Consider the following 23,046-nt stretch of genomic DNA (forward strand, 5'->3'; position numbering starts at 1 on the left):
GCATACGGAACAAACAGGAAATTGTGTTCATTTGTATGCAAATGCTTTTGTCCCCAAGGCAGCGCTTTTGAATTAAAAGTTTTACCATCCCATTAATTCCAAATTACAGTCAGACACAGACATGGACGGCCATCTTTGGCCTGACACAGGGAAGGACGAGGGCCGAACGAAGGTCTTCATCCCAAATCAGCCACGTCTGGCTGGGGTGCTTTAGTATGCCATCTGCACCCGACGTCATGATTTATCCAAATCCAGTGGTTCCCAGATTGATTGGTTGAGCTTTGTCCTTTTTTCATGCAAACTATCCGGAGAGGAGTATGTGCTGATCCGGCGTGATTGATATTCCTCAATATTCCCGAGGACGTGTGAGCTAAGACCTTGCTGGAGATTTGATGGACAGGTTGTTAAGTGGACAAAGAGTAATGAAGGCCATTGCTCAGTACCTTGAGAGGGTGTGTTGCCATTAGTGATTCATTAACATGTATGTAGAATACATGCTGGATTATTAATTGTTTGCTTACCTGCACCAGTACAGGCACAGATCTGCATGAACATCAATCCTGAAGACAGGGATTGTACAAAAAACAAAGGGCTTCAGTAAATATTTCCTTAATATGCAAAAGGATCTCACATCTCACCTGTCAATGAGTGTCTTGTAATTTGTATTGTCTTTTTTGTTTTTTCTTTGTTTTATTTTTCACTAATGGACCTTGAGTCTAACATACACTGACATAAAAAGTTTTTATCTCTCTCCAGAAAATGACAGTAGGTAAAATAACATTTTTATTTCATATTTTCATTTGTCATGATTGAACATCAGGGTTACTCAATCAAATATTGATTTTTTTTTTTACATTTGAAGTTAAACCACTGGCGTGTACAGTGTGTGTGTGTGAGTGTGAGTGTGAGTGTGTGTGTGTGTGTGTGTGTGTGTGTGTGTGTGTGTGTGTGTGTGTGTGTGTGTTGGTTTATGTGATTTACGAAGACATTTCATATGAATACACGCCACATTATGAGGACATTTTCAATTATGAGGACATGGTCGGAGTCCTCATAATTTTAGCAATGTAGAAGTGCTTCTTTAATGTAGAAGAGCTCAAATCCAAAATTTCTCCACATGACTTTATAGTTCACATAAACCTGATTTTGTGTATTACGTGTGTATTCGACATGCGCCCCTGTAGCCCGGACTGGGTACTGCATCCCCTCATTAATTATGCATGCGAGTGTATGAAATCGCGGCATGTGATTGGCTGACCATCAAACGTCCTCATAATAACTGTATCTGTCAAACATCTGTGTAAACAATAATGATTAAAAAATAGTTTTAAATATGTATAAATATGAATTACGTTCTAATTAAATAATAAAAATCCCCCACTACCTTTATAAGATCAATAAAGAAATAAATGCCTGTTATTGGCCAATCGCCACCACCTGACTCAATCAATTCCGCGCTGGACAGATGGATATCACTCATCGTTTGAAGACAACACAAAGAAGCACGGAGCTTGTTTATTCGACGATTGATTGCATACGATTGATTAAATGTGAATTAATTTATGGAAACTGATAGCCACTGAACTCAAGCGATTTTATGCTGGAAGATCCGACACATGGGTGTCAATCATCAGTTTCAAGACCTTTAAGGTAAGACTGTTAAATAAACACCCAGATAATTAAGTGTACTAACGTTACACGATTAATGTGCATTATTTGACTAAACTTAACAGCGAGTAAACCAAGTAACCTTGTTAACCTTGTAAGTTAGCGTACTTTTCATTTCCTGTCAAGAATGATGAACTATCGTTTTTAAAATGATGATTTATTGTTTTAGTATTACGTTTATGTTTGCAATGTCGTCATGGCTTACCAAAATAGCAGATGCGTTGCATGTAATCGTTTATAGTGTGCTTATTAATTTTGTAAGATGAGTATTTGCTAATCAAGTCATAACGTTATTGTCAGATTGATATCACTAATGTATGTAATGATAAGTTACACGTTATGGTCTAACTTGTTATTAGACGTTTTTACTGCACCCAAGATACAAGACGAATATGTTTTCATAACTGTATGTTAACTGTATTTTTCATAGCACGTGCTGATGAAGTAGTTTCGTTTTATTTTGTCCTCATTTTCATTTTATTTATGAATAATGTTGCTTACACTTACAAAATGGTCACAAGACATTCACATATGGTAAATCTAAATGTGAAACGTGGTTCCAAAACACTTTTGGTGGTTTTGGCATGAATTAACATGGGATTCACACAAAAGTGTTCCAGAAGCACACATTTCACATTTGTATTTTGCACATGTGAATATTTCTGTAAAGGTAACGTGTATACAGATGTTTCATCCTATTAAATATGTAGTCTGTGTGTATTTGACATTTTACTGACAAAGAAAAAGCAAACAAATAATTTTAAGTAACTTACATTACATTTTTTTTCCTGTTTCACTGGCATGTCATACTGACATGCATATTACAGACTAAGCACAAACTTTAACATGTGTACCCTTTGAAAAAATAAATAAACTAAATATGATAAAAAAAAAAAATACAAAAATGCATTGATGTACAGTGACATTGGTGCATTGCTTGCGACAAATGGTGACAGCAAGGTCGCAGAGACTCAAACTGAAACCAAAGGATGAAGCAGTGTACTATGCTTTGACTTCAAAAGATAAAACTGGGTTTGAAATAAAATACATAAGCTTATTCAAAGGTAAGAAAAAAAAGTCTGTTTACGTCAGGGATCTCCAATAATTGTTCTTTTTCATGACTAATCTGAAAAATCATTTGCTAGGTCGGGGAGTATTCAGCTCTAGCCACTATAGAAAAGAAGATTTTCTAGTTGAATATAGAGGAGACATAATAACCAAAGAAGAATGTGAAAGAAGACGCAGACTTTATCATAATGCACTTGAAGTGTTTTTGTTTCAACTGCTTTTTAATGGAAGACTGTTATGGTATGTATATTGCTTTATTAAATTTGCTAACATTTATGTTTCTGTATTTTCCTTAAATATATATATATATATATATATATATATATATATATATATATATATATATATATATATATAAAAGGAACTTGTCTTTTCCAAAACTTGATAATTTTTTTTGATCTGCAATTACTTACTGTGTAATTTAGTAACTACTGTAATTACATGAGGTGGCATTGTTTTCTATGATTCAGGGTTGATGCTGCAAGAGAAGATGGCTCGTTGGGTAGACTTATTAATGACAATCATATAAACACAAACAGCAAAATGAAAATAATCAATGTTGATAGAAAACCCTATTTGTGCTTATTCGCAACAAAGGACATCAGTCCAGGGCAAGAGATCACTTATAACTATGATGTTTCAGAATGGCCATGGAGGAACAAGGTATGCAGAGATTAAAGTTGTTTTCTTAAAAATTATTTGGTTATATAAAATTAAGCCAAAATAAACTTAAATCTTTGAAAAATACCGTATTCTGCAAGCATTTACATTTGTTTAATATTGTGTTGTTCATCTAAACAGGTGACCTCTGACACTGAAATCCAGACCAGTACTTCACTTAGCTGTGCAGGACAGAAAACTGGAACACAGAAGGTAAATGACTGAGAACACTGACTGTATATTTTCCCTTAGTTTAGCTCTATATATGCTAAAACTGTCACAAAGTTTACTGTTTATACAGTTTGTCAGTTCTGTAAGGATTTACTTGTGTTAATAGTGTTGTTCATCTAAACGGGTGACTTCTGACACTGAAATCCAGACCAGTACTTCACTCAGCTGTGCAGGAGACAATACTGGAACACAGAAGGTAAATGTCTGAGAACGCTGACTGTATATTTTCTCTTAGTTTAGCTCTCTATATATGCTAAAACTGTCAAGTTTACTGTTTATACAGTTTGTCAGTTCTGTAAGGATTTACATATATTAATACTGTGTTGTTCATCTAAACAGGTGACCTCTGACACTGAAATCCAGACCAGTACTTCACTCAGCTGTGCAGGAGAAAATGGTGGAACACAGAAGGTAAATGTCTTAGAACACTGACTGTATGTTTTCTCTTAGTTTAGCTCTCTATATATGCTGAAACTCTCATAAAGTTTACTGTTTATACAGTTTATCAATTGTGTAAATATTTACATGTGTTAATATAAGGGTTGGGTATCATTTTTTTTTTGATACCTACTGTAAATCGATACTTTTAAAACGAAACCGGTGCCAAAACAGTGCCTGAACCGATACTTTTTAGCCACAAAATTATGGTGGATGACTCTAGAAAAATCTTTTATTTGACAATTAAAAAAATAATAATTTTAATAGAACAATATAATTAAAGTTTCAAGTAAACATCAATTCATATTTTTGTATTTGAATTGCATTAATACATTTCCTTTGATCATTTGTTGGTTAGCATGAATTTAGGATTTGCAATTTGAAATTACATTAGCTTACTATTAACCTGTGGGGGAGCGGGCAGGGGCCACGTACTTTTGAAGGCACATTTTAACATGTATATCACAAAATACTTAAAAAATGATTCAGTCATTTTTTTTTCTTGCATTACTTTGCAGTCTTCATAAACAAGATAATTAAATAACTTAAACTCAAAATAACCTTCCTTGTTCATTTATTTGACAAGTAACGTTATACTGGTGTAGGAGAACACATTTCTAACATTCAAGTACATCAAGGCACATTGTTGCATCTGTAAACTTTAACAGGCCTGCAGTTGAAGTCAATTTATTTTGCCTTCCCATTCATTTAAAATAATTTTTCTGAAAATGTTCAAAGTGTTTCCTAAAAAAAAAAGAATTATTCCAGAGTTATTATAAGTTCTATATCTTATTGTTTATTTCATAAATAAAAGCTGTTTTTAATTTAAATAAAAATAAGGTCAGTATTTTTAGCCTATTCAAGAAATATTTGCTGGATATTTTTGATTTACACAAAAAATCAGTTACAAAATAATTTGAATAATTTTAACTTTCGTAGTAAACTGATGAAGTCATTAAATTACACTTTAATCTGAATAAAAGACTATAAAATACTTAAAGGGACTTTGTCTGAATACAACTGTCTTGCAAAATAAATAGTAAAATGTTCTGCACTGACTGTCTAGCATGGGGAAGATAAAACAGCAGATTTTAGAAATAAGTTATAAGTTAAACTATTGTGTTTAAAAAAGTGTTGTAAATAAATCATGTGTTGAAGACGGAAATCAAAAATGAATGAAGGCAAAACTAAACAAGTTGAATATGACTTGCATGAGCGTGACTGAAAACTACATCTGATCAATGTCTTACATCTGTTCTTTGGTACTTACCGACTGTTTGTAAATTCAAGACTGCATTTCCTAACGTTAAACTCTGTACACTAGATTTCTAATTAATAATGGTCTCTGCATAGCCGAGGACTTCCTATTATAAAAGTGTTAAAATCGCTATTGAAAACAGAAGTCTAATATCATCAACAGTGGACATTTTGACAGTGTTTCACAACCTGAACATGACTGCAGTTCAATCTTTTTATTACCTGTGTCAATTTGGGCGTCAACTTCTGACGAATGCAGGGAACTGATCCGTGCAGCACCTTTACAGAGAGCAAGTGCCGCGAAAGTAGAGTTCCTCTGCCTTTGAGCCCTCAAATGTGTCATTAAGTTTGACATGTTTCCCCCTTACACGACACAACTTTTGTAAAGCACATTGCTGTGTAAGAATCCTTGCTTGTAAAATATGCTTTAAAATGCATAGTTTAAGCAATTTTGATGAAAGTGGTCATGCGTGTTGATCTGGAGTGTCGCTCTCGCTGACCGAAAACCAGGCTGAATGTGCTTTACTGCGCGCATTGCGTGCGTCCGTTCCCTAAGCGACAGTAACAATCACTTACATTGCCTGTCCGTATTCCTCAAAGTTGTTTAGGATTAAATGTTTACGTCCTTCATACGTCCTTGTCGCAGCACCAGTGGCACTGAAATTAGGCCCCAAAATTCATATGCTGATTTGATCCGGTACACTTTGGTTACTTAGGTACCGGTGCTATAATGGCACCAGGTTTTGGTACCCAACCCAAGTTAATATTGTGTTGTTCATCTAAACAGGTCACCTCTGACACTGAAATCCAGACCAGTACTTCACTCAGCTGTGCAGGAGACAATACTGGAACACAGAAGGTAAATGTATTTGATACCTACAAGTGTTTGATACCTAGCAGAATTGCTCTCCGGGTTATTTGTGTAATTGGATATTATGTCATTTTTAAAATGGGAATAGTTAGGAGATGCAGGTTTCTCTTACTAAAGTCAGATTGGACCAATAGGTTGTGTGTTGCATGCTGTTCAGGAGTCGGGGGTGGGGTGGGGCTGGGGGAAAGGGTGACTGACGCATGCTGCTGCGCCCCACAGCAACAGAGAAGGCTTGGCAGAGCAAAAAAATACTGCATTACTATTTTTGTTAAATAATTTTTTTTAATCATACTAAAATAACACTTGACAGAAGTTCACTCAAAAGCGCAAGTTCTTTCTGTCATTAATTACTAACACTCCTGTCATTCCTACTACTTTCAGAACATAAATTTTGATATTTTACCATATGAAAATGCAATGCAGTTATGAAAATTGTGAAATTAAAGCAATAGTGCAGAGATCTGGTCCCTGCGTCAGGTCAGGGTGCACCTGTAACCTTTAAAACGAAGATCAGGAGGCCCACTAAACTCACACGGGAAAGAACGTTCGAGGTTACAGAAGTAACCCTTCGTTCCCCGAGGAGGGGAACGGAAGTGCCATGAATGAATGGGAGGATTCGGATCAGAAGCCGCTTATCTGGAGAGTATTGAACGGGCCAATGAATGAAATTAATTGGCAGCGTAAGCTTGCGCAGGTGTGCGACATCTGCAATCATCTCAGCATATAAGCACACCTGAAGCCAGCAGACGCCATCCTTTTAAGCTGAAGAGACTTTCAAACAGCTAAGGGACAGTCATTATGGCGACGGAATATGGCACTTCCGTTCCCCTCCTCGGGGAACGAAGGGTTACTTCTGTAACCTCGAACGTTCCCCTTCGGTTGGGGAACTTCAGTGCCATGAATGGGAGAATATGGAAAGCGCCATAATGACTGCACCTTACCAACACCCCCGATGAGGAGATAGTCAAGCAAGCGTGACGCACCCACATCATGGGGGGCGCGGTCCTCCAACGTGTCCCTGGCCCTAATTTATCCTACTTCAACAGAAGTTTTACGGATTTAGATATATTTTTTGGGAAGTCGTGAGCATCTAGATAATTCTAGGAAATACGACAGTACGTTGGGAAGCGTGCAATCCCGATAGGGAGGACGCTGCGGAGGCCATCCGTTACCCAAGGGGGGGATAGATGGCAGAATTTACCTATGGACTAGCCCTAAAAAGGGGGAGTACGCATAGCAAAGAGTGGTTAGCGGAGAGGGAAGACACGGGTCCGCCCAGGGGGGGGACTTAACCGTGGCGGAATAAGCATATGGGATCGCCTAGTGGGGATCACGCATAGCAGGCACCTATACCCAAAACGCGGGCTGACCAGCGGGCAGACCTACAACGTAGTGGGCCAGCAAGTGACTCCTCCGCTGAGTCAGTGCTGGGGGCCACGGAGGAATCTGCAGGGCTCACCTGACGGGGAACTTTACTGACAGATAAAAAAGGCGCACGTACCTCCGTGTTAGGGAGAATGGCGCAGCAAGCGTGTTTCAACACCCTACCGAGTTGTCTCCTCAATCACCAAAGGGTTACCTAATACCCTTGAGGAAACCGGCTCCACTCGCAGATTGTAAAACCTTGCAAATGTGTTGGGTGTCGCCCAGCCCGCAGCTCTACAGATGTCTGTTAGAGAGGCGCCGCGTGCACGCGCCCAAGAGGATGCAACGCTCCGAGTGGAGTGTGCACGTACTCCCGGGGGACACGGCTGACCTCGACTCGAATAAGCGAGTGAAATGGCATCCACAATCCAGTGGGATAATCTTTGTTTCGATACGGCACTTCCCTGCTGCCGACCGCCATAACAGACAAAGAGCTGCTCAGATGATCTAAAATTCTGAGTACGGTCCACATAAATGCGCAGAGCGCGAACTGGACAAAGTAAAGAAAGGGCTGGGTCTGCCTCCTCCGGGGGCAGCGCTTGCAGATTCACTACCTGATCTCTAAAGGGGGTGGTAGGAACCTTGGGCACATAACCGGGGCGGGGTCTCAGGATAACGTGAGAGTAATCCGGCCCGAATTCCAGGCACGAGTCACTGACCGAAAATGCCTCCAGGTCCCCGACCCTCTTGACGGAGGCCAACGCAACCAGCAGAGCTGTCTTCAGGGACAGAAATCTTAGAGATACTGATTCGAGTGGCTCAAAGGGATCGGATCGCAGACTCGTGAGAACGAGGGCGAGATCCCAAGAGGGCATGAGAGGGGGGCGAGATGGATTAATTCGCCTAGCACCCCTAAGGAACTGGATGACCAGGTTATGCTTTCCCACGGTGCCGCCAGCTACCGCGCTATGATAAGCGGAGATGGCGGCCACGTAAACCTTGAGAGTGGAGGGCGACAGCCTGCTGTCCAACTTCTCTTGAAGGAAAGAGAGCACAACACTAATCTGGCAATTTCGGGGGTCTTCTCTGCGAGAGACGCACCATTCAGTGAATAGACTCCACTTCAGGGCGTAGGCGCGCCTCGTGGAGGGGGCTCTAGCCTGAGTGATGGTATTAACCACCGCAGTCGGTAGGTTACCCAAGTCTTCCTCGCGTCTAGGGACCACACGTGGAGGTTCCAAAGATCGGGGCGAGGGTGCCAGATGGTGCCCTGTCCCTGAGAGAGTAGGTCCTCTCTCAAAGGGATCCGCCAGGGGAGGGCCGTCGCGAGGAGTGAGAGCTCTGATATCCAGGTCCGGTTGGGCCAAAGGGGCGCAACTAGCAGAACCTGTTCCTCGTCCTCCCTGACCTTGCACAGAAACTGCGCGAGCAGGCTCACTGGGGGAAACGCATACTTGCGCATGCCCCGAGGCCAGCTGTGGGCCAGTGCATCCGTGCCGAGAGAGCCCTCGGTCAGGGAAAAAAACAACTGGCAGTGAGCGTTCTCGGGGGAAGCAAACAGATCGATCTGGGCCTCCCCGAATCGCGCCCATATCAGCTGAACAGACTCGGGGTGGAGTCTCCATTCTCCAGGGCGTAACAGCTGTCGTGAGAGCGCATCGGCTGCACGATTGAGCGTGCCTGGGACGTGAATGGCGCGCAGCGATTTCAGCCGCGGGTGACTCCAGAGGAGCAGACGGCGGGCGAGCTGAGACATGCGGCGAGAGCGCATACCCCCCATGCGGTTGATATACGCCGCCGCCGCCGTACTGTCCGTCCTGACCAGCACGTGTTGCCGCTCCAGCACCGGTAAAAAGCGGTGGAGAGCGAGGAACACTGCCAACAGCTCTAGGCGATTGATATGCCAATGCAGCTGGGCACCCTTCCAGAGGCCCGCAGCCGCATGCCCGCGACACACGGCCCCCCAACCCGTGTTGGAAGCGTCTGTTGAAACAACAACATGGCTGGACGCCTGTCCTAGAGGCACACCGGCCTGTAGGAACGAGGGGTCGTTCCAAGGGCTGAGGGCGCGGCGACACAGCGCAGTAACCGAGACCCGGTGTGTGCCCGCGTGCCATGCGCGTCTGGGGACCCGATCGTGAAGCCAGTGCTGAAGTGGTCTCATATGGAGCAACCCGAGCGGCGTGACGGCGGCTGCGGATGCCATATGCCCCAGGAGCCTCTGAAAGAACTTCAGTGGGACCACTAGTTTGCTGTCGAGCTCCCTCAGACAGTTCAGCAACAGGCGAGCGCGTTCCTCGGAGAGGTGCGCTACCATGGTGATCGAGTCCAGCTCCATCCCGAGAAAAGAAATCCTCTGCACGGGGGCGAGTTTGCTCTTTTCTCGGTTGACCTGAAGCCCCAGTAGGCGGAGATGCCGAAGCACCTCGTCCCTGTGCATAATCAATTGCTCCCGCGAGTGGGCTAAAATCAGCCAGTCGTCGAGATAACCGAGTATGCGAATGCCCGCGAGCCGAAGGGGCGCTAGGGCACCCTCCGCGAGTTTGGTGAAGACCCGCGGAGACAGAGAGAGCCCGAAGGGGAGGACCTTGTACTGCCACGCTCGACCCTCGAACGCAAACCGCAGAAATTGGCGGTGGCGTGGAAGAATGGAGACATGGAAATACGCGTCCTTCAGGTCTATGGCTGCAAACCAATCCCGAGGACGAACGCATTGGAGAATGCGCCTCTGCGTGAGCATTCTGAACGGCAGCTTGTGCAGACAGCGGTTCAAAACGCGCAGATCTAGGATTGGCCGTGACCCACCGCTCTTTTTGGGTACGATGAAGTATGGGCTGTAAAACCCACTCTCCATCTCGGCTGGAGGAACCGGCTCGATTGCACCCTTCGCCAGGAGGGCAGCAATCTCCTCTCGCAAGACAGGGGCGGACAGGGGGTTGACCCTGGAGAAATACACGCCCGTAAACTTGGGGGGCCGTTTCGCGAACTGAATCGCGTAACCGAGTCTGATTGTGCGTATGAGCCACCGCGAGGGGCTGGCCCGCGCTAACCAGGCAGGCAGAGCCCTCGCTAATGGAGTCATCGCTACAATCGCTGACGTACCAGCGGTGGGGCAGCGCGGAGTGGGTGTGCTGATCCGGGAAGCACGAGGGTCCCGCGGAAAAGCTGGAGGAGAGCGATTCGCTCTGGCTCCGCACCCTGACTCCGGAGAGGGGGCTGGAGGGCTGAGGGAAGGGAGACCGTCCCCCCAGCGCTCGTGAGCCACTGGCGAAGCACGTAGAGTCTGCGAGCCGGAAGGCAGCGCGTCCCGGACTGGCAGAACTCGTGCAGTCACATCCGGGGAAGGGAAAAAGTGCTCTTTTACTGATGTTTTGGTGGCACTGAAAAGTACCGTTGTTATCGGGGCCCCGCCCTCCAGCGGGGAAAGAGCAAGTTTCCTCTTCTCCGGATGGCCTGTCTCAGGGACGCTTCGCGGTCCGTTTACCGGACTTAACGGCGCCCTGCGCAGGAGGGGCTGCCTGCTTTCGAGGTGAACGCCGCGCCCGCTTGGCCGGAGGCGCAGGCGGGGGCGGGGCAGCACTCGTTGGCGGGCGCCCTCGGCGAGGAACAGCGGAGGTGGATGGCTCGGCGGGCGGAGCGGGCTTACGGCCACGCCGATAGATGACATAGCCCATCGCATCCGACTGCTCTTTCACCGCCTTGAATTCCTGGGTGAATTCACCGACGGTGTCGCCGAACAGGCCAGCCTGGGATATGGGCGAGTCAAGAAAGCGAACTTTGTCAACGTCGCGCATATCGGCCAGGTTTAGCCAGAGGTGGCGTTCCTGAACCACAAGTGTGGACATCGTCCTCCCCAGCGCACACGCGGCGGACTTAGTAGTCCGAAGAGCATAGTCGGTCGCGGTGCGCAGCTCATGTAATAAGCTTGGGTTGGACCCGCCCTCGTGCAGCTCGGCCAGCGCCTGCGCTTGGTAGCGCTGGTAGGTGGCCATCGCGTGCAAAGCAGAAGCAGCCTGGCCCGCAGCCTTATAAGCTCTGGCTCCGAGGGAGGCAGACAACCTACAGGCTTTGGACGGGAGGCGGGGCAAACCCCGCCACGTAGAGGCGCCGCGCGGACAAAGATTGACCGCGATAGCGCGCTCCACTGACGGGATCGCCTCATACCCCCTGGCAGCTCCGCCGTCAAGGGCGGTGAGGGCGGAGGCACTCGCAGCACGGGCAGAGAAAGGTGCCCTCCAGGACTGCGTGAGCCTACTGTGCACTTCCGGGAAGAAGGGGACGAGAGGCTTCGAAGGCTTCGCCTTCTGGTCCTCTACGTAGCACCCATCTAGTCGGTCCGGCCGCGGAGCTGGGGGATAAACCATCTCCAACCCCACGGCCGAAGCAGCCCGGGAAAGCACGGCTAACATGTCCGCTTCAGGATCCGATTTGACAGCGCTCACCTGCCCGGAGGGGGCGAGCGGGTCCGGATCTTCGTCGGACAGTGAAAGCCCACCCTCCGATGCCGCGAAGGACATCTGATCTCCGGTGTCAGCGAGTGTGAGAGCTACCATCTGGTTAGACGGATCACTCTCACCACCCGAAGCTTGGATGGAGCGCCGTGAGGAGCGAGAGGTCCGCGAGCCCGTGGGCGGCGGATTAGCTCCCGCTGAAACCCTCAGATCTGCCCGAGCGCCCGCTGCTTTTTTAGAACAGGAGGCAACTGGGGTGGCTCGCTCTCTTGCGAAAGTTAGCCGCGATCTTAGCTGTGCAACGGTCATGGCATCGCAATGACGACATGAACCGCCCGCGAGCACCGCATTAACATGCTGGACCCCCAAACATGCAATGCAGTGATCGTGTCCATCATCCGGAGACAGGAAACCCCCGCATCCAGAAACGCACAGTCGGAGCGCCATCCTGAAAAGGACGTGCTGCACGACTGTGTTGCTCTTTTAGGAAAGTTGCAACTATACGCACCGCTCTGGAGGACCGGACCCAAAGAACCGCAGGCAAGGGAGTAACCCAGCTCGACCGTCTGCCACCGCGAAGACCCACTCTGGACCGGGAGACACACTCGTTCGCTCTGAAGTGCTGATCAGCAAGAGGAACCCTCATCGACTCACTCAGAAAGGATCTGAAGCGAAAAGGATGGCGTCTGCTGGCTTCAGGTGTGCTTATATGCTGAGATGATTGCAGATGTCGCACACCTGCGCAAGCTTACGCTGCCAATTAATTTCATTCATTGGCCCGTTCAATACTCTCCAGATAAGCGGCTTCTGATCCGAATCCTCCCATTCATTCATGGCACTGAAGTTCCCCAACCGAAGGGGAACTGGGCATTCAATTCATGTTTTAGTTAAATAATTCTTAAATACAGCTCTCTTGATCTCTAAAAGGGAAAAAATGCAAAAGAAATTTGTCGTTAAATTAATTTTAGCAGGGACGCAACTGCCTGTCATTTTCACATTCGTTTTTCAGTTAGGGATTAGGTCTATTAGAGTAACCTAATAAAAATGTTTTGTTGGACACCGTAGTCTACACAATAATCAATATTATAATTTATTGTATTCATTATTATTAAAACTAAACTATACAATTGATAAAACAAAACCCTTTTTAATGTTTGCTTTCATTTTGACACCGCTAACAGTTGTAATAAGAAACATCACATTATGCAGAAGTTAAAAAAATACCTTTTGAGTTTAAAGATGATCAGCCTGCCAAGTCAAGTTTACAGTGTCATAAATGAAATAAGTAGCATGAGTAAAGGGGATTTGCAACCTCTCGTATGCGCTGCAGGTAGACTGAATGATAATCTTTAAAAATATATATGCAATACAAAACTTTAAACATTTATGTTTTTTTAAAAAAAAGAAAAAAAATCAGGAGAGTGAAATATCATTTAAACCACTGGTCTGGCGCTGATACTTTATTGTTTGTAGCTAGAAGAAGAAACAAAAAGCAGATGAAAACCTGGCTGGGGAGACGGCGATAACATGGATTATCTGTTCTTTAGAAAAGATCACGACATTGTGAGGCGTTTATCATACAACGCAATTCGTGTTTATAATCATTAATATTAACTAATATTAAAATTCTCTCTAGACTTTGTTTTAGGGCTTGTTCTTGTATGCTAAATATACCCTAGGCTTATTGCACGTACAAATCTGATTGTGAAGAATGATTAAGCGCTCGCATTTTTTATTGCATCTTTTTCGCTGATTATTTATCTTTTTATTTTTTTAAAGTGGTGAGAACATTATTTACTGGCAAACTTGTTCCTCGATCTCGTACATAAACAAATAAAATAGCCTACCTAAGTTAATTTACCTTTAATGTAAAAATTAAGGAATAACTTAACTTAATATTAATAAATAAAACCTCGGTATAAACGTATGCGTTTAACTTTCGTTAATAAAACAACACAAAACTGTTTATAAATATTGTAGTTAAATATTAAAAAACTTTAACTGCTTGAAACCTTATAATAATAACAATTAAATGTTACTTTACTTAGCAAACAGCCTAAATGGCACTTTACTCATCAGTGTAATAATAATATAAATATTAATAATTGTAAGTAAAAAGAAAATATTAACCTAGTAACAATGTAAGTCAGATGTTTAAAAAAACAGCGTAGTTTCTCTCCACCTTTTGTATTCGTATTTTAAATTATTTTCCAGAAAAACTAACATGTTGACTTTGTCCGGTTTAAGTGAAGAATGGGGTTATAATGTTTCCAGCAATACACTGTTAGACGGTGTGCTTGTAGCGAAAATGCACAGACAGGCTACTTTTTCACAACCATGCGATAGGGTTTCTTGCTTCTGTTCCGCCGCCAGCATTTCTCGCAAAGCAGGTTTCTCTACGCTGCGGGGCGGCGCGTTCTTAACTAGTTACCAAATATGTTGCTCCATTTCTCATCAATGTCTTCCATTTATCACTTTCTCTTTTTTGACAATGGACAACCGTGGTGGCAACTAACCACGGTGGTGACCCAGTTGTCACGGTGACCATCACAGCACTAGTCTTAAGTATATATATAAAAAAATATTGCAATATATATCGCAGGAAAAAAAATATTGCAATGTCAATTTTTTTTCCAATATCGTGCAGCCCTAGTGTGTAGTGTCTCCATAATTACTGATTGTGCTATATTGTGTATTAAATTAGGTTGTGTGTCCTCATATTTACTGTTGCTGTCATGTTGTGTATTGTGGGGGAGGGACAGAAGATGCAGGTTTCCATTACTAAAGCCAGATTGGACCTATTGCTTGTGTGTAGTGTCCCCATAATTACTGATTGTGCTATATTGTGTATTAAATTAGGTTGTGTGTCCTCGTATTTACTGTTGTTGTCATGTTGTGTATTGTGGGGGAGGGACAGAAGATGCAGGTTTCTATTACTAAAGCCAGATTGGACCTATTGCTTGTGTGTAGTGTCCCCATAATTACTGATTGTGTTATATTGTGTATTAAATTAGGTTGTGTGTCCTCGTATTTACTGTTGTTGTCATGTTGTGGGGGAGGGACAGAAGATGCAGGTTTCCATTACTAAAGCCAGATTGGACTTATAGGTTGTGTGTGTGTGGTGTCCTCATAATTACTGATTTTAGGGCTGTGCAATTAATCGATAATCCGATTTCGATTTTGACTTCTAACAATCATGAAAAAACATTAATCAAGATAAACGATTATTGCATCATATACCGCCCCTTTCCAGTTTTGCACATTTGTTGCTCTGCAAAGCTCAGTTCCACGTAAAAATGACTAAAAGCATCTACTGTAATGTAACTTTTGCAGCACGGGATGAGCATCATTCATTTATGTACATTCGAATCATTCATGTTTTTAAACGTGCAAACGAGCGCATGCTGTTGTGTGTGCGTGCTTGGCCTCAGAGACGAGCAGAGCACACACATCTAAAGTCATCTTAAAGTGAGTGCTTTAATGGTCAAATACATGCACATTCGTGTCAGAGCGCGGTGTTTAGTGATTATTCATTTTAACCCTCATTTTTGTAATAAACTAGTTGAGAATAAAAAAACATGTGAAAGAGAAACCATATCAGAGCCGCACTATTCTTTTAAGTGACAGCATGCAATATTCCTGCTTAAGGAATTAATTTTTTATCAAACAAATGGAGAAAATCTCTCGCTGCTCTTGACTGAAGGACTTTTGTAGCTAAAGTTTTTTTTTTTCTTGCAGTGAAGATGCTTAAAGCTCAGTTTGTTTCATATTTTTTTTTTATTGTATTTATTTCCCTTTCCTTATTTACAGGAAGGAAAATAACTGCATATATACCGTTAACGTCAGAATTATTAGCCCTCCTGATTTATTAGCGACCCTTTCCCCCCAATATCTATGAATGGAAAGAATTATTTTCAACCCATTTTTAAACAATAGTTTTGGTATCTCATTTCTAATAACTGATTTCTTTTAACTTTGCTTTGATGACAGCACATAATATTTTACTAGATATTTTTTTAAGATACTAGTATTCAGCTTAAAGTGACATTTAAAGGCCTAATTAATGTAATTAGCCAAGTCATTGTATAACAGTAGTTTCTTCTGCAGACCATTAAAAATATATATTGCTTAACGAGCTAATAATATTGAGCTATTAAATTAGATTTCAAAATATTAAAACCTGCTTTTATTCTAGCCGAAATAAAACAAATAAGCCTTTACCAAAAGAAGCAGGAAATACTGTGGAAAAATTCCTCTGTTAAACAACATTTGGGAAATATTTGTATATAAAAAAATTCACAGAAGAGCGAATAATTTTGACTTCAACTGATAATTCGTGAGAACAATTATGACCAAAATAATCGTCATTATGATTTATCCCATAATCGAGCAGCCCTAACTGATTGTGCTATATTGTGTATTAAATTAGGTTGTGTGTCCTCGTATTTACTGTTGTTGTCATGTTGTGTATTGTGGGGGAGGGACAGAAGATGCAGGTTTCTGTTACTAAAGCCAGATTGGACCTATTGCTTGTGTGTAGTGTCCCCATAATTACTGATTGTGCTATATTGTGTATTAAATTGGGTTGTGTGTCCTCGTATTTACTGTTGTTGTCATGTTGTGTATTGTGGGGGAGGGACAGAAGATGCAGGTTTCCATTACTAAAGCCAAATTGGACCTATTGGTTGTGTGTAGTGTCCCCATAATTACTGATTGTACTATATTGTGTATTAAATTAGGTTGTGTGTTCTCGTATTCACTGTTGTTGTATTCACTTATACAATAGGTTGTAGGCATGGGCTGGTATATGATTCTGACAGTATGATTACTTTGGATAAAAAAAAAAAAATCAAAGTATATATTTTTTTTAAGAAACATTTAAATTATTTTGAAACGTTCAACATGTCAGGCTAAATAATAAAAATATATAATTCAGTGTTTTCTTTAGAATTTTTTTCAGATGTACTTAAACAAATAACGCACAGCAATACTACTGTTACAGAAAAGTTCACTCTGTTATAATTCACTTAAAGGTGCAGTAGGTGATGTGCCAAAATGCTAACCGCTTAGCATATTATCTTTGGACGGCGGGGAGGGACTGTGATTCAAAGCCACAACCCCTGAAGTAACTAGCGCGCGCACCGCATCACAACAACAGACAGACAACCCACTAGTTCATGTCATTCGCCAGTTAGACTTAGTGTTTAGCCAGCGTCGTGCAGGAATTACATATTACTTAGCCATACTTACATGCTATTTCAGAGCGAATATTCAGAGTAGCGGTAAACGGTATAGGAAGGCTGGCATTGTTCAAAAATGACCCAATGTGAATATAAAAGCAACTTCAGCTCAATAAAGCAGTTAGGCGGAATAGAGCTATTTACTGATGTTTTGTTGTTAAACTAAATATAAATCTACATTATCGATGCTGTAAAAGGACCTTATGAAACTGAAAATAATCACATCAATCTTTCACTGGGAGATTTCAGTGGCTGAACAACACGTCTGTGCATAAGTCATTTTACAACAGAACACAATCTAACATTAGCTTAGCCTGACTAAAATAGTTTTAAAACAGAACATTACCTGTCTAACAGTAATACTTCAGCAATGGTGTTGTCTTTCTTCCAGCGTGCTCAAGTTACTCCAATATTGATATAGGTTTTTAAAAATTTCAATTCATTTTTTGATTTCTCCTGGTCCGTCTCGTGACGGCCCGGCAGCTTATGCAGACGGGCACATCCTAATGGCTTGAACGGATGCGCAGAAGTCCCAATCTACATTTGCTGACAGACAGTCTGAGCTGCTTATCGGAGTTATGGGAGATGTCGGTCCGACTCTATTTAATTGGGTAAACATTTTTTAGTTTTATGCCTTGCCCAGAACATAAAATTACATTTAAACACATTTAGATCATTTACTGTAATCATTACTATTGGACTGTGAAGAGACTTTCAACCAGCACAACAACAAATGTTTCTGAAGACAATCACCTGCACCTTTAACTTTTAATGCGTTTTGGTGCGTTTTATAACCCGCTATTAAAAAAACAATGACTGAATGTTTTGAATGAGTAGTAATGTAGCAGTGGTGGGGTAAATTTTGGTGTGGCGCCCCGCCATGAAAGAATGAATGTAGTGGAAACCATGTAATTGACTTCTGTTATCTCCATTAGTTTTTAAAAACACAGATTTCTTTACAACATGAAAATACATCTTTGGAGATCTTTCTTTTCTTTGAATAATAAGCCACTGCACTGTTCAGGTGCACAGCATGCTGAATGGTGGTGCACAAGTGATTTGTTTTTCAAATGTTTGAGGAATTGTGGGATGAATTTAAGCTGAATTGTAGTTTATGTTGTAGATGGTCTTTGACAACATCTAAAAAAAAAAAAAAAAAAAAAAAAAAAAACGTACATATACCTTAGGAATGGTATAACATTTTTTTTTTGTTTTAACTGTAAACCTTGAAACTGACTATCATCCCATGCCTAATAGGTTGTGTGTTGTGTCCTGATATTTATTTACAGTGTTATATTGTGTATTTAACATGGGTTATGTGTTGTGTGTCTTTCTACTTACTTATGGTGGTATATTGTGTATTAATATAGGCTGTGTATTGTGTCCTTGTGTATTTACTGCTGCTGATGATTTTTTTTTTTTTCAACAGATTTGTAAACTTTATGTAATATCAGTAGCTGTGTCAAGCTTGGATAAATGTGCCAGCTGCAGTGGGCCCTACAATGCATTCAAGTGGGTTAGGGTGAAATGTAAAAGTAAGTATTGTGCTTTGATAAATTAAAAAATAATAACAATAAAAAATTAATTGTAACCCTCTCTGTGAAAACCCAGCTAAAGTCATGTTTTGATTTACTGCTCTCTCTCTCTCTCTTTCTCTCTCTCTCTCTCTCTCTCTCTCTCTCTCTCTCTCTCTTTCTTTTTTCTAAGAACCTGTTAAAAGGAATATTGCCAATATCATAAATCAAGTTATTTCATTTTGTTTATTTACATTTTTATTAAGGCACAATGTAGTGCCAAGTATGGTCAATTAGTTTATCGTACTAATTAAATTGTTGCACCTAAGTGCTCTCACGATGCGGTATGCGGTCCAGTCAGTACTGAAATTTGAAAAACGTCCGCTAAACGTTCCCACTAAAATTTAAGCACTGTTGATCGTGTTCTTAAACGGCACTGATTTGCTGTTGTGTTCACATGCTCAACAGAAATGACTGTTATTGACTGTGAAGGTCATCAACTCCCCACCGTTTACTAAGTGTAAACACAAAAATTCGGACACTGGAGTGCTTTAAAGCAGTGAAGATCAGTCGATTCATCAGGGGATTGTTCATATGTCAGCTCAAAGACAGACCAGCTGAACTTCACAGCTTTAAAACGTTCCAGTGTTCTTGTATCTGTGATTACACCAATGTTATAATAGTTTTGGATATTTTATTAGTTTCAGTTTCTATTTCGTTTTGACCTTTGGTTTTCAAATTCCGTTAGTTTTAATTAGTTTGAGGTAGATTTCTTAATTTTTATTAGTTTCTATATTTTAAAAATGTCTTAGTTTTAGTTTAGTTTTTATTAGTTCCAGTATTTAAGTTTTTTCTAAATAAGGACATTTGTTAGGTGCAAGATTCAAAATCAACAGCATAAAAACCATCCTCAAATTCAAATACAACAGCCCACAAGACAGCAGTCTTAAGTACAATATGTGTGCAAGGCTTCTTCTGAGGTTAGACACAGTAGTGATGGGCAGGGCTGGATTAACCAATGGGCATTATGGGCACAGGCCCAGTACGCATTTAGATTTTGCCTACTCTTCATCACGAGCAAGAGAAGTAGGAATCATTAATATGTGTGTATTATGGAGGACTCAGATTCCTAGAACTGGATTGGAGAGGTGTTATATCTAAATCATGTGCATTATAAGTTTGTAGAAGTTATACACTAAAAATACCCTTAAATATAAATGTTTGTTTGTGCTGCTTCAGTGAACTTGAACAAATATATTAAAATCCATTAATTTCCCCTAGTTGTATTAGTATTTTTTTCAAAGTGTGCTTTAAATGCTTAAAAATAAGTTTAATCTTTGTAGACTAGAAATATAAGTAGTGTATATCATTCATTTTAAAAATGTGGGCAATACATTATAAATTAATTTTATTTAACAAATATTATATTAATCTTATTTTTTAATTCAACTATGGGGTGCGGCTATAGGGGGCCTACAAGACATTGTGCCCAGGGGCTTCTGAATTATTAATCAGGGCATGGTGATGGGAGGTATAGATTTTTAACGTGGATGTTATGACTCAACATTATGTAGTCAGCAATAGTAATTCAGTCAGTTAAAACATCACCATGATATGAAAAATGTCTTACAGTAAAGTTTTGCAACCAACTGAATCATGATTCACTTATTTAAATTCCATTACGATTGTCTGTTAAGAAATAAACTTACGTTTTTCACCAGATCCTCTCATTTAAGCCATCGGTTTAGCTGTAGTTGTTTTAAATTCAGTTCAGTCATACAGCAGGCTGTACCTTTTGTGTTTGGTTCACTGAATCATGCATGCGCAGTTTTATCGGTTCACCGCTTCTCAATGTAACGTTACTGTTCTAAAAACTGAATGAGTATATATTGGATTATTCAGAGTCACCGTACGTTTACACCGAAAGCGGCGAGAGCGTCAAAATAGCCGGAAGTCATTCATTTTCAATGAGAGCCGGCGGCGATAGGCGACGATAAGCGGCGAGGAGCAGCGCGGCGCGTCTTCGCCGGCGTGAGCGTCGAGGAGAGTTGAAATGAAGTCAACTTTATGGTAATGAGCTATGACGCGGTTCGGCGGCAAGCAATCAGAATAAAGACGTCCACCGCTTGATAGCAGTTCAGGGAACACAGACCTGTGAACTTTGGTTCCGACCACAGTTGTTCCCAAGGGTTTGATTATTGCGGTCGCCGGATTTCCAATTATTTACAATGTTTTCTTACAGGAACATACATTAAATAAGTTACTGGCGAGTTACTGATGTTCATCAATGTTATGTAAATTTATCTTTAAAAAGCGGGAATCTCACGCGATGTGACAGTACAAAACAGTATAGCTGCTTCAGGATATTTCAGACATATGGACACATATTGGATAAATAGAGCAAAGCCACACCACATGCAACTTGATCTTCCATTGTTATATGAATTTGATAAGAAGTGCGCAACATTTTCACGCTAAAAACATGTCTTATGCAGGAATGTAACTGATATGCTGCAACGGCTCCTTTAAGTACGAGATCAATGTAGCGAGTTTTGACGCTCTCACCGCCGGAGCTGAAGGCAGACAGCGTTGTCGCCAGGGCGACCTTGGACGCTCTCGCCGCTTTCGGTGTGAACGTACGGTCAGAGGGGGGTATTAGGCTTGTTATAAAGTAAGTAGTTTTTGGATAAGTGCTTACTTGAGACGCGATTCGTTTGAAATTATTCAGTTTGATTTGGTGAGCTTGTTCAATTGGTTCACTTAGAAGATCCGGTTAAAAAGATTAGTTTGCGATACTGAAATAAAATCCATTATTGAGCACAAATATGTTTAAGTAATAGTTTTAAGTCTCTGTAATTAATGCTGTCACCGTGCTGCTGTCATGTCCACTCGTTGTTTTTGTCGTGGGAGCAACAGTAAGGATGACTAGAGAAGAACCGGCTCAATCTGGCCAATGGCGGCAGGAGACTCAGGTGTGAAAAGGTTAAAAACAAACACCTGCGCGCAGATTATATTTACTACTAAAAGGCTTACAGTAAGATTATGTATTAAATACATTTACAAATATGAAAACGAAGGAGGTTTTTGCTATAACTTTAGTTAGTTTCAGTTAGTTATGTATGTACACAATACAGTTTCAGTTAGGTCTAGTTTTTAAAAAAAACTCTCATTTTTATTTTAGTTAACGACAATTATTTTACATTTTAGTTTTCGTTTTTTTGTTCGTTTTCATTAACTATAATAACCTTGGCTTACACTCAGTAAACATTGGTGAGTTTGGTAAACTGATGACCTTTTAAGGCCAATCACAGTCATTTCTGTTGAGCACGTGAACACAATGGCAAATGAGCGCTGTTTAAGAATGAGCTCAGCCCAGATATTATCGGGAAATAGATGTTTTTAAATTCCAGTACTGATCAGTTCCAAATTTGAGTATTGTGAAAATACAATTACTTCTAGTAATAATCAAAAAAAGTTAAATAAAGAATGATTGAGAAAAGGGTGTGGTTGGGAAATGGAGATGAGCTCTGATCAACATGGTGCTGATCCCATGAATCTGTTTTCTTATTTGCAGTCATTCTCAAATCTTCTGAAAATTACGCAAGAAGAAAAACAAAGACCATGGTCTCCTGATGAAATTGCTGCAGTATTGAGACATTTCCAAAGCCATGTTTCCAAGGGTAAACTTGCCACAAAAATAGAATGCCAACAATGCAAATCCGCAGAGCATCCTATGTTGGCAAATCGCTCCATTCAAAACATCAGGGACTTTGTCAGAAACAGGTTTGATGCTGAAATGGAATCAGGTAGAAGTAGTCTTTTTGATAACACTTGACTTAAAGAATGTGTTTATAAAACTGTAATAAAAACTATGTAATTGTTACAAATGTCATGACTAATGAATGAGATTTTATGCATGCTTATGACAGTTGTAATTTGATGTAATGTGCTTCGTTATGTCAATTTTAAATGACAACTTAACAAACCAATACATCACACGTTTTTTTATTTTTGTCATGACAACTTGACATTACCAAGACAAGAGAAAAGCATTTAATAAATCGGTCAAATATGATTGTCATGAGGGCATTATAATTGTGTAATTTTATAAAATGAACATTAATATTGTTTAAATTTTAAAACAGCTTCATTCATATTTTTCTTGATCACGAATACAGTGGTAAAAGCTGAATGTGTTGTTAGAATGTTGTGATTGACTTCTAATAACATTTAAAAAAAACATTTTTAAAAATGTAATTTAAATAAATAAATTAAAAATTAAA

General features: G+C 41.1%; 2 protein-coding genes across 8 annotated transcripts in view; both read left to right on the top strand.

Annotated features, from left to right (window-relative positions):
* efna3a (ephrin-A3a) overlaps positions 1–23,046 on the top strand; it is a 195,945-nt gene that overhangs the window by 45,436 nt on the left and 127,463 nt on the right. The window lies entirely within an intron of this gene.
* Positions 1,461–22,650, top strand: LOC137488470 (uncharacterized). Of its 2 annotated transcripts, XM_087295401.1 has the most exons (9): positions 2,796–2,976; positions 3,207–3,238; positions 3,334–3,399; positions 3,538–3,609; positions 3,734–3,823; positions 3,967–4,038; positions 6,110–6,181; positions 18,679–18,784; positions 22,338–22,650. In XM_087295401.1, exons 1-9 carry the CDS (start codon positions 2,925–2,927, stop codon positions 22,394–22,396), a joined length of 621 nt encoding a protein of 206 aa, XP_087151527.1. In that variant the 5' UTR covers positions 2,796–2,924; the 3' UTR covers positions 22,397–22,650. The 2 variants fall into 2 exon arrangements, with proteins under 2 accessions (XP_087151526.1, XP_087151527.1); XM_087295400.1 differs by having other exon boundaries at positions 1,461–2,976; positions 3,207–3,399.

This window comes from Danio rerio, chromosome 19 (genome assembly GCF_052040795.2).
Source record: "Danio rerio strain M-AB ecotype USA chromosome 19, GRCz13ab, whole genome shotgun sequence".
Lineage (NCBI taxonomy): Eukaryota > Metazoa > Chordata > Actinopteri > Cypriniformes > Danionidae > Danio > Danio rerio.

What these genes read in the sequence shown, in the direction of transcription:
- LOC137488470 (XM_087295400.1), top strand. Translation starts at nt 2,786, where the DNA reads ATGACTAATCTGAAAAATCATTTGCTAGGTCGGGGAGTATTCAGCTCT. An exon ending in ACAATACTGGAACACAGAAG is followed by an intron (nt 6,182 to 18,678) that starts GTAAATGTATTT and finishes TTTTTTCAACAG; the next exon opens with ATTTGTAAACTTTATGTAAT. An exon ending in GGTTAGGGTGAAATGTAAAA is followed by an intron (nt 18,785 to 22,337) that starts GTAAGTATTGTG and finishes TCTTATTTGCAG; the next exon opens with TCATTCTCAAATCTTCTGAA.